This window comes from Strix uralensis, chromosome Z (genome assembly GCF_047716275.1).
Source record: "Strix uralensis isolate ZFMK-TIS-50842 chromosome Z, bStrUra1, whole genome shotgun sequence".
Taxonomy (NCBI): Eukaryota; Metazoa; Chordata; class Aves; order Strigiformes; family Strigidae; genus Strix; species Strix uralensis.
In genome coordinates, this window is record NC_134012.1 from 37,258,065 (window position 1) to 37,269,635 (window position 11,571).

At 38.7% G+C, this 11,571-nt stretch overlaps 1 protein-coding gene across 4 annotated transcripts in view; it reads right to left on the minus strand.

Annotated features, from left to right (window-relative positions):
• The window catches only part of SLC24A2 (solute carrier family 24 member 2), a 120,442-nt gene extending 109,419 nt beyond the window's left edge, over window positions 1–11,023 (minus strand). For all 4 annotated transcript variants that reach the window (XM_074856191.1, XM_074856189.1, XM_074856190.1 and 1 more), the window contains exons 1-2: window positions 10,871–11,023; window positions 7,885–8,960 (exon numbers count right to left, since the gene is read on the minus strand). In XM_074856191.1, the coding sequence (XP_074712292.1) occupies window positions 7,885–8,817 (933 nt within the window). In that variant the 5' untranslated portion in view covers window positions 8,818–8,960; window positions 10,871–11,023. The remainder of the gene's footprint in view (window positions 1–7,884; window positions 8,961–10,870) is intronic.
• Window positions 11,024–11,571: the final 548 nt, after the last annotated feature.

Here is an 11,571-nt window from a genome sequence, read left to right on the forward strand (position 1 = left end):
TATGAAAATTAGTAATAGTTGAATCATTTGTGTCTGTATTAAAACAGAACAAGATGGAGTCAAGAGTATTCTATAAGAAGGAGTTCTCACTGACAGTCCAAATTTCCAGAATTTTGAAACACACATCTAATTACTACTCAGGTATTTGGTTTGTACTGATAAAGGAAAATAGTGATTTTCAAGAGAAGTACTTAATGAGGGGTTTTGGATTAAAATCCCAAAACCAGTCACCTTCCTTTTTCTAAACCACCTGTATCTCACCTTATGATGTGTAACAACTGATCTGTGCGCAATAAATTCATTACAATTATCCGATTTTACTGTATCTTGTCACTTTATGATCTAAAAAAACTCTCAGTGCCAAGAAGGAATTTGAATCTCTAGTTTGTGCCCATAGCACACTTACTGCTACACAGATTAATGGAACCAGCCATTAAATTAAATAATCAAAAGTGATATTTAAATAAGAGTTGGCTGAAACACAATGGAATATGGCTAACCTAGGTTAAGGTGAAGGAAACACCACTCTTTATTCTACAAAATTAGTAATACCACACTAGACATAATTTGCAAGTTAAGCAGAACATTGTGAGTGACTGGGGAGAAATTAAGAAGTCTTATTCTTTATATTAAAGTTTATTTTATAAATAGCAAAACAGGTTGCTAAATAGGGAAGAGATGTCTTAATCGTTATAGGTATTACAACTGTTTACTTACACTCATATCTAATACACCTTCCCATCTGTTCTACATCTTGTGTATAAACCACTTTTAATGCTCACTCATCCCACATAGATCTTTTAAAATATATACTTTCAGACTTCCTTTGTCTCTGTATTTCTTTGCTCTGCTGACTAAAATAAGATTTTGAATTTTGGATAAAAGGACCAAGGGAAGCTATTTTGATTTTGAAATATGGGTACTACAGTGATTGCTGTTTACCAGAAAGCACTTGCTGGGTTTCTATGTTTGTTGTCTGTACCTAAGGGGTAAAAGGTTAACATATGTCCAAATCCCACATTGACTTTGACCATCTCTATAAAAATATACAAATGTCCAACCACAAGCAACAAAGAATAGGAACCCAGACTGTTCACTTTAGCTTCAGTCCTTTCAAAAGCTTTCTGCACATAAGATCTCTAATTTCTATGGTTAAAAAGCCTGGCTTTCAACGAACACCGACAAGTGTGGGCACATCTCTCTATTTTATAAACTGTCCTGACCATTACAATTTTCCACTTCTACGTTGCTTTTGTTATAGGACTTTCTTCAGTATGAACATACTATCCATTACGTAGTAACAAATTGAAATTGGTTATAATCTTATTCTACAGTTACAAAAGCAAAATACCTGAATTCTTGGAAACAATTTCAGAAAGATAAAGGACCCAAAAGGGACTGTTTTCTCACTTCTGCAGTTGGCAGTGGAAAACTGACTCCTGCTAACAAAACCACCAACCCCCAGATCATTAACAGGGCAGAAGCACTTCACAAAGCCTAATTTTTTGGCATGTGGCCCTGGTGGTATAGTGCTGACTGCCGAAGGGAGTGTCACCAGTCAGAAACGCAAAGGCCACCCTAAAATCAGCAGTGACCAAGACATCAGTGTACTGTGGCACCTCCAATGCTGCAACAAGCACTGCCCTAGGGCAGCTTCCACCAGCCACATCCCACACTTTAGAAAAGGTAGGTACCTACACCCACCCTTTAAAAACATGGTGAGGAGCGTTTACTATTGCTGTTTAAAACAAGGCCAGAAAAATTAGGGGAGTGAGCTGTGCCTCGTAACCCAAAATTTTATATGATGAGTGGGGCACCACATAAAGTGAGCCATGAATGTAGAAAATCTGTATATAATTGCATAAAAGTTGAGCACTCTCACCACCAGAACCTTAAGAGCTTGTAAAAGCCACTGGATTATTTTAAATATTCATCTGGGAGATAAATTTGGAGAAATAGCTTGTGGAAAAAAGTAGAGGAATGTGGGTTAGATGGAAAGATCAGTACCATGATGCTCCACCAAGGTCTGGCATTTCTGAGTAAGCCTGGAAGCAAAAGTGAAGCTCTTCCAGAGTTTAAGTACCCCCAAGCCAGCAGATATTTTGAGGTCTAGTATACTGATTTTGGTATTGAATTTCCACCTACAGTCTCCTGTAGTTCCCACATCCTGTTGAGTGTCCAGACCAAAGCACTGAGATGACAGAAGGAAAAACATCGATAAAGTTCTCCAGACTTTTGGACTGTATATTCCTTTCTTTGTACAGCTTCTAGCACAACAAATTTAAACATGTCTGGAGTTCTTCTGAAATACAGCATGGTGAACATTTGCCAACACAGCTGGTTTTGTGTAGCTCTGAGGAGTATCATCTGACTTTTTTTTAATTACATACTACATATGGTTTTTATTTTTAAATGTATTGATGGATATGTTGTCCCCTTGCAGTTAATTAAGGGTAGCACAGTTTTAGCCTTTCTTTTCCCAGCACAATTAGCAAGCATTGTCTAATGAATCTTAGTGGATGGGCATGATTTAAGAGAATTTAACCTATACTTCATTTCCATTCTGTCACTTTCTGCTCATTACCAGGGTATATACATACAAAACCAAGAGATTCTAGTGGTGAAAACCACTATAATCATTGCTTTGTAGTCAATAAATTACTGAGAGGTGCTAAAATAAACTGAGAATAGTATCCATTTCACTGTACTAATGGTTGTATATATAAAGTATCAGCCTTTGGGTATGTCAGTAACAGCCCTAAATTGAAACAACAATGCTAAATATTCAAGGTATATTAACTAACTGTTACTGCTACTGGAGTAACATTAACACAGAACTAACTTGAAAGTTTTTAAGATAATAAAAGCAGATAAAACGTAACACAAAACCAGGCTTTTATCAAAACAAAACATGTTACAAGGACAGTGGTGATGTTTGTGTTCCAAACAACGCAACCATCTTGCATGCGTTGGTATGCAAGATCCAGATACTCATAGCTCTATATTTACACACAGGCTTGCACAAGTAGACCAGCTGTGAAGTGCCTGTAGAATACCACTCTGATCTCCCTATGACCTGTGAAACACTGCTTTAAAATATCTTTTGTTGATGATGAAAGGCTATTCTATAGATAGAGTTACAGTTACCTGTTCTGTGGATTCAACATTAAGAAGCCCTGAGAAAAACCTGTTCAGTAGTTCAAGCCAACTACAAACTCAGACCTTTTGCAGATTTTTTTTTTCCTGTATGCATGCAGGTAATTAGTGCTTTTCCTTAAACAAACACGTATTAGATCATACATTATAACTGACTCTGCGTGTGCAGTGTTAATACAGCCACCAAGTACAGTACCTAAAAATACTGTTAACAACCTTTCCTTTAGAATGCAAATACGTGGCAACACTTGAGATTAATATAGATCCTAAAATATCACACAAGATATTCAAGTTTCTTAAGACAACAAAATTGGCAATAAAATATTGTCAAACTATGTTTTGATGGTAAAAATAGCTCATTTTCCAAATGCAGTGCTCTGTAAATGTAGAAAAACTTTAACTGTCTTGTATATACCATAAGCTATTTATCTAAAATGGTACTGTCAGTGAAACAGATGTCATTGCACAATATCCCTGTGCCACCCACATTCTGTTCTCCTAGTTGCCAAACAGAACTGTTTTGAGTTATTTACTGAGTGATCAGATTCAAGTATTTATGCAATGATCTTCACGCTACATTAAAGAAAAAAAAAAAGTACTTAAAAACTGAAATGTAATGTCACATGATGTTTTACCATGATCTGGTATATTCAACATGCCTTGACCGTTACAGACTATGAAGAAAAGACTGAAACTGTAGCAGAAGGTCAAAAAAGTCTTATTTTTAAGAACTTTGTACATCAACTTTTTCCATTTTCCTCTCCTTGTCCATTATATTCAATTTCAAGCCTCTGTTTTTAAACATCTTCACATAACTGAAGATGATGAAGGATTAATATCAAAGTTTCCTCCTCAGTCCTAAAAAATTATCTGTTCTTTGCATGATAACTACATAAAACACAAAAATCATGCCACAAAATAAGGTAGGCTGGAAAGGACTTTTGGAGGTATCTGGTAGTGGATCACACTACCTACTGTAGGGCCCATTCAGGGCAGCCCACAGGGTGTGGTGTCACTTGTCAGGGACTCAGCTTGGTCTGCAGATGCCATATGCCACTATACATTGTAGAACTTTGCCATCTGGTTTTTCATGCTGTCTTGCTTCTTCATATTTCCTCATTTTTTTAATCCATGTCACATGATCTCTGGAGTTTATCAGTATCAGACTGCCATCAGGCTTCTTTGAGGGTCAGACAACGCATGAGACTATCCACAGTTCAAACAGGACCTTGCGAATGCACCCCATGAACTCTAAATGCAAAAATCTTGTAGTCTGTTCTCATCAGTGTCACCAAACTGCTGCCAAAATTCAAGTTACCAAATTTGCTCAACCTGTACTCTTTAAGAACCCAGACTTACTTTGTTTAAAGCTTTTGGAGGAAAGTAGTGAGCACAATAAAATTCATATTGAGTACTCTGCATTCACATTTGTACAAGTAACTGACACACTAAAGAAAAGAAGATCAGAAAAAGTAGTTAAGTTCGAATATTCAGTTTTCTAGTACAAAAAAAAGTGCTTTAATTCTTAAAAACAGAAGAGAGAAAGGAATCTAAAAGACATCTAGAGATACTTATGACTTCTAGTAACACAGTGAATATATTCAGAACAAATGACAGCTAAGCAGAAAAATCATTTCAGATTTAAGAACTTTTTCTCATTGGAAATACTGTCCTTCTTGAGAATGTAAAACTTTCTTCAAGATGATTGATAATAAAAGTACTAAAATTAACATTAAAATACATTTTAGTATTGCAAAACGTTTTTCATCTTATCAGATTTTTACTCTTTGATACTTGTTTGCTACTAAGTCACCTAACCCTTCAACTATCCAGCTTTATGATGCCTTATTTAGTCCTCTCAACTTCGTTGAGCTGCTTTCAGATTACGACACAAAGTCTTAAAGGTAAATATGGCAGGCACAGTTTCTGTAGCAGAATACTTGTCGGTTTGACAACAGCAAAATCAACAACAGATAGACAGAAGGGGTATTCATTAGAGGAAAGAAGAGAATTTTCTATACACTCCTGAAATAAAGTTATTTCAGGACACTCTAGGCCACTGATTTCAGAGAGCTGCCTAGCAATTCTCTGTCCTAATGGGGGGGGGGGGGGGGGGGGGAAGAGTGAAAACGTTTCCATTCGTAAACACCTGAGGTTGCAAATTCTGCATTTGATATACTAATTTGATTATATACAATTTTTTTGCATTGACATAGCACACTCTTGAGGACTGGAAGCAATCTAGGCTAGCAGCTAACACTGTAGAAATTAAGCATCCTTTGCCACCAAAAGCCAAGACTATCACTTCTGTAATACTTGTAGTCCCTACCGGTTATGAAATAAGCACTACTGGTTATGAAATAGTGAATGCATTGCATTCACTACTAGGCACCAGACCTCAGACCACAAAAACATTTTATCCTTTGCTTTAGGCAATAGCTTTCGAGCTGAAAATCCTAGGCATTTCTATCAGGCTTGGGATTACATGCAATATTTTTTTTCTTCTTTTTTTAATTTAAAAACCAACAAAACCAATTATCTCATAACAGTAAATAAATGAACACATAACTTCAGTGAGATTCTCTCCCAAGAACATAATCTGTGACATCCTTGCTAACAGAAAATCAGTTCAGTCACCCTCCTAGGTGCAGTTCAATTGAATAGTAAAATAATTCATAATGAATTATAATTTCAAAGTGTTAGCTGAATATTCAAAAATCTGCCTTTACGGCATGGCTCATAGAAGAAACACATGGTCTGATACCTTCAGAAGCTGTTTTCTCCAAGAAGCAGAAAATACATATTAGCTAAACTGCAACAAAATTAGAGCAACTCTTTCATCCCCCCCTATTCTTCAATGATTTGCTAATACATTATTTTATTATTTTAATTAAGATCAAGTTAATTCATGAAAAATATCTGCATGAAACACATGATGCAAAGCTTGTGTTTTTACGAAAAGTACCCAGTTTTCCGATTTTTTTTTCGCCCTATCTGAATTCTGTGCACCTATAATATGAATAAAGTCTAAGAAAAAGTAATTAATATATCAAACAATAAATGAGTGCTTCTAAAAGTATCTTTTAAAATCAAGCCCATCTAGAGTACTTCAAATCATTTGCAAGCCATATTGAACATAATAAATGTTTATTCTTCTATTCAGTTGAAAATAATTGAGCGCTTACCATGGTATATAGCTACTTTATCCTGCTGTTTATCCTGGACAACCCAAGGCAGTTACTTTTCTTATTGACTATTGGTTAGACCAGTTATGGATTACGTCTCCTTCAAATCTAGTTTATGGACTGATGAAGGTGCATTAAACGGTTGCTTCATATACCAGAGTCTCTTCCTATCATTACATATATTTAGCACAAACTGTCAAAGTACTTACAATGCACTGCGAAATATTACATTATTTAGAAACTAACTAATGTAGTTAAAGAAGCCCTTCATTCATTAGGGCAAATACTTTGTTGGTGTTGACCCTTCTTTTAATTTACTTATAAAAGCCCAATTATGCATTTTGAGAAAGATGAATATGCTGATTTTGGAAAAGGAACAGAACAAAAAGGAAAATATAAAATTACAAGTGTACAGAAAAATTAAAAACCAGGGAATTTTCTGGTTTTATTTTTGGTAGACTTTTTTGTGCCTTGTCCTAAAACTGCAAGCACCTGTCCATACTGCTAAAACATCAATCTCTCTTTTCAAAGTTAGGCATATAGACAGAATCATCAGTTTCCTGAGAGTCACAGAGAGGTAGCCCCTCTCTACAGTTATATGTGCTTCATCTCTCTATCCACCTCTTTATACACCTGCACACTTATATTAGTGGATTGTGCCTCTTCTGAACCACTCATACAGGGCTGTTAAACAAAAGTAGCAAAACAGTGAACAGCTCCCTGAGATATTTAAATTTCAGTATTAAACATCCAATTAACATACTGCTACACGCATAAATATTTTTGGGTTCAGCTTCGTAAGTCCCTTAAATATAGCCTGCTTTAAGAAGAAAGCATTTTAAAAGATGATAGTAAATGCCACCAAGCATTCTGTGCATAAATCCCCTTCTCTCCTTGTGGCCAGGTATTAGGCCAAAAATTAGTTTCCTTTGTTGCAAATACCAGGAAAGGGAAACCATCCTGCTTAAACAGAGGACCTCTGCCTTTTGCCATTGTGGTCACTGTTTTTGCAGAGATTTTTTTCATGTAATTGCCACCAATTACAACTGGAAGTTAATACTGTGCATCAGCATCAGTAGATGAAAAACATGTATAAAAATGCCTTTGTATATTGTTCTGAGTGATTTGCTTTTTTTTGTGAAAGTGCATTGAAAGTCTTTAAAAAGTCAAATTTTGTCCAAAGATCCTCCCCAGATATTGTTACTGCTTAATCCAAAAGCTTAGGGAAAAAATAGTAGCTATATCACAGACCTCATCAATGTGCCAAAACGCTGAGTAAAGTTTTATGTCTTTTTGCTGGTATTTTTTCTTGCTTTCTGTGTGATGAGGATCATTCTGAAGTTAAAAGCTATTGATTTACCAGAAGGCTACCTCATGTTTTATATTTTCAATCCTACTAGACTGATTAGACAAAAAGACCTTTTAGCAAAACATGGAACCTTTTTATATTGCTTACTGTACTATATTAGGATCTTTATGACATAGAAGGGCTCAGCACTTACAAGGACATCATTACATATATGCTAATTAAAAATTGACCAACCTTTCCTTCAGCGTCTGCTGTTACCTTCTCAACCTTGTTCCTGTTCAAAAATTTCTTCACCCATTCTTCTACTTGAACATTGAACTTCATGAAAGTCACATAGCAAAAGTAAGCTGTCAGGAGTGTTAAGCTTTCCCACCACATGATCAAGTTATCCAGAAAAAAGATGATTAGCAAGATCAAGTCAACGATGTAAAAGGACACATCTCGAAAGAGTGGCCACCAAGTAAGGTTCAAGATCTCTCTAGAAAATAAAGCACACATTCCAATAACAAACAGGATATTGAACACAGCAGATCCCACTATTGTACCAATGCCAACATTGCTGTGGGATATAAACACCCCTATTAAAGAGGTGAAGAGTTCTGGGGCTGACCCACCAGCAGCCATGAAGGTTGCCCCTGCTACATCATCAGATATGGCCAGTTTTTCAATTATGACAGTCAAGGAAGGAACAAAGAACTCATCGCAGACTATGGCTAAGGCTATAAACATGTAAATCATTCCAATTACATGGAGGATCACTGCTCCCTTTCTTCTCTCCTCAAGAGAGAAAAGGTCCTTGGGGTACTCTCCCTTGGCATGATCATCTGTTGCATTGACGTGCTCAGCTTCATATTTCATAGAAGTGTGTGGGTCTGGAGTGCCATTTTCATTCTGTTCCATGAAATCCAACAGAGTCCTTTGGTGCCCATGCACCAGATTTTGGCTATCTAGGCTGCTGGCTAATGCCATGCTATGTGGTTCCATCTTGAAAAAGGCACTAACTGAAAGAGAGAAGGTACTAATGGCCACTACACTGACAAGAAGCCCTATAATTCTTATCAGTCTCAGTTTTTTCCTAACATTCTGGTGCTGTTTGCAACTGAACAGTGGTTCCTCCAAACACCACTCCTCCAAGACACCAGCAACAGTTTTTTTCTGAAGAGCCATTTTGTGTTCTTTGTGAGATGCTGAGGGAGTCAGATGGATTGTTCCTTCATACTTTCTCTCCAGCTTTGAAGTTAGAAGTGCTTTAAGAGTTTTCCCAGAATCAAGTACTTTTACTCTTCATAGGAAGTATTTTCTTCATTTGTCTTAAAAGGACAAACAGGTATTATTAATATTAGTGAAACAACATGGGATTAGAAGCTTCTAAAAAGCATTTTACAGACTGGGTTAAATTTAAAATTTAAAGCAGAATATTACCAACTGTAACATAAAACCCTGTCACATCCCATCAGACACAGCAACAATATGTTTGTTTCAGCAGTAACCCCGTGGATAACAGGCTATCAATACTCAGATCATTTTATGCCTCTCATACGCCTCTGAGCCACTGCTCTCAGTTGCTGACAAAAAAACCCTAGTGGAAAGTAAAAACTGTCTCCAAATGTTGCATAAAAATTAAGAAACTACTATTTTAGTGGATACACCAACTAGTATTTTAATAGATACACCTTCTGTAATTACTTTTTACCATGACCGTGTAACATCCAAATCCCAAAAGCAAGGGCAATAACGTAAGAAAAAGCAATCAAAGTGCTAACAAGCATCTCATCAGACCTTTAGGCAGCTGAGGCAGATTTAATTGAAATGTTAACGCGTGCATAGAGCGACAGTCATTGATATGTAGGTAAAAGACTATGCCATTGGAACAGGATCAAAATGAAGGTGTAACACATCCACAGTTTCTTTAATTCCTCTGCAAAATCGACTTAAGTTTATACATAGAACTCAGCTTGGTCCTGATCAGACCTAGGACACTAGCTTGGACTAGCAAGACAAAATTTTCATTCACCTCTGGGCTTGTTTTGGCTTATGTCACACATTCAGCTTTAAATGTAGGAAGTTACTAAGAATATCTGTGTGGTAAGTATCTTTTAAACGTGCTCCTCTTTAAGAGAATAGTTTAAATTTATGCAGGACTTGATCCTGAAACAAATGAAACAGTGAGAAATTAAACTATGTGAGGACTACTCGTGTATGTCAGAGCTAAGCGTATTAGACCAACAGTACTATTAACATGGGAAAAAAACCTATATAGTAACAGGTGCTTTGGTTACTGAATTTGAAGAACACATGTAATGTAGAAATTAGTTATGTATGCATTATGCATAGTAAGTTGCATTCTGTATGACACAAAATATGAAATACTTTCTAAATAAAATTGTTAGTCCTTACTATTACAGTCAAAAAATACTTTGTTACACCACTTATTCAAGTAATTTGTGGTAACAACTGAATACCAAACAATCTATTAATCAGTAGAACGTTGATTTTGTATTCTCAAATACAGAATTACAACTATTACATGCAGTTATTTACATAAAAGTTATTAAGTCACGTGCAGTTTCCTCCGATTTTTACAAACGGCTTCCATACTAAGAAGATGTCACAGAGATACACCATCTCCAAGATACAGCACCACAGTGGAGATAATTTATTTTCCACCTTAAAGTTCTTGCTCACCGGACTGCCATAAAAACAGTAAGCAGGAAAGACACCGGAACGGCACTACCGCTACTGTGTGCAATTTACGGCGGATGGGCCGATCGCCCCACACCGTTCCCAATCACGCGAATGGGAAACGGGGAAGGGCCCAGGCTGTCCTCTGCCCCGAAACTCACCCCGCAGCGCCCAGCCAGACCGCTCCCACACCGACACCCCACCCCCGCCGGAGGGCAGCCCCCCCGCGCCCCGGAGCCCTATCTTCCCTGACTCCCCTCCGAGATGCCGCAAAGCCTCGCCTAACTCAGCCCAAGTTCGCACCGCTCTGCTCCGCGCCTCCCCGCACCGCACAAACTTTTTCCCCCTGCGAAATGGGAGCAGATCCAGCCCAGGAGGGTCCCCCAGCCCCAACCGCGGAAAGCCGCGGATGCACTGGCTGGATGGCACGGAGCACCTCCCAGCAACCGGGTACCACGCACGAGGGTGGCCATTCACGAAGGGGAGAGCCCGCACCGCCGCAGCCCAACCCCCGCCCGCGCAAACCGGCGACGCTCACCCAGAGGTGGGGTGGGCTGCGCTGCGCGGTGCTGCGCACCGGCCCGCGGGCGCTCGGCAGGGGCACGGGAACGGGCACAGGCAGCCACCGCTACGGCCCGTCGCCGCGCCGTCTGCGGCGGGCGGCGGCCGCGGGATCCGCACCATACCGCACCGCTCCGCACCGCCCCGCACCGCCCCGCGCAGGCGGGGCAGCCAGCGGCCCGCCCCCGCCCCGCCCGGGGCCGCCGGGGGTGTCGCTGCGCACGGCAGCACCCCCCCAGCCCCCCTTCCCTTCCTCCCTCCCTTCGCGGTCGCACAGATAGTTTGGTGAGAGGCAAAACTAGGCTGGTGGGGATTTTAATTTTTCTTCTTTTCCCCTTTATCTTGGGTTAGTTGTTGCAGATTAATTGAGGTAAAATTCAGTGCTTCTAGCAAAGATAATAAGCCTCGAGGAGTGGGGTAATTTAAAAAGGAGAGGTCTTCTGATCAAAAATGTCCTTTATTCCAAATGTTTTCTGAAGGGGAACCAGGAAATGAAAGAAAAGGACGTTGCATTTTAGTTTTGATTTTAAGCATGGTGACATGTCTGCTATAAAATTACTAATCATCATTAATTTATGCATGAACAGAAATTTCTTCAAAATGCATTTTATATTTGTCACAGAGAACAACAAAGATGCATTGAACACCCTAGAAGACAGGGAAAGTTCATAGACCTTT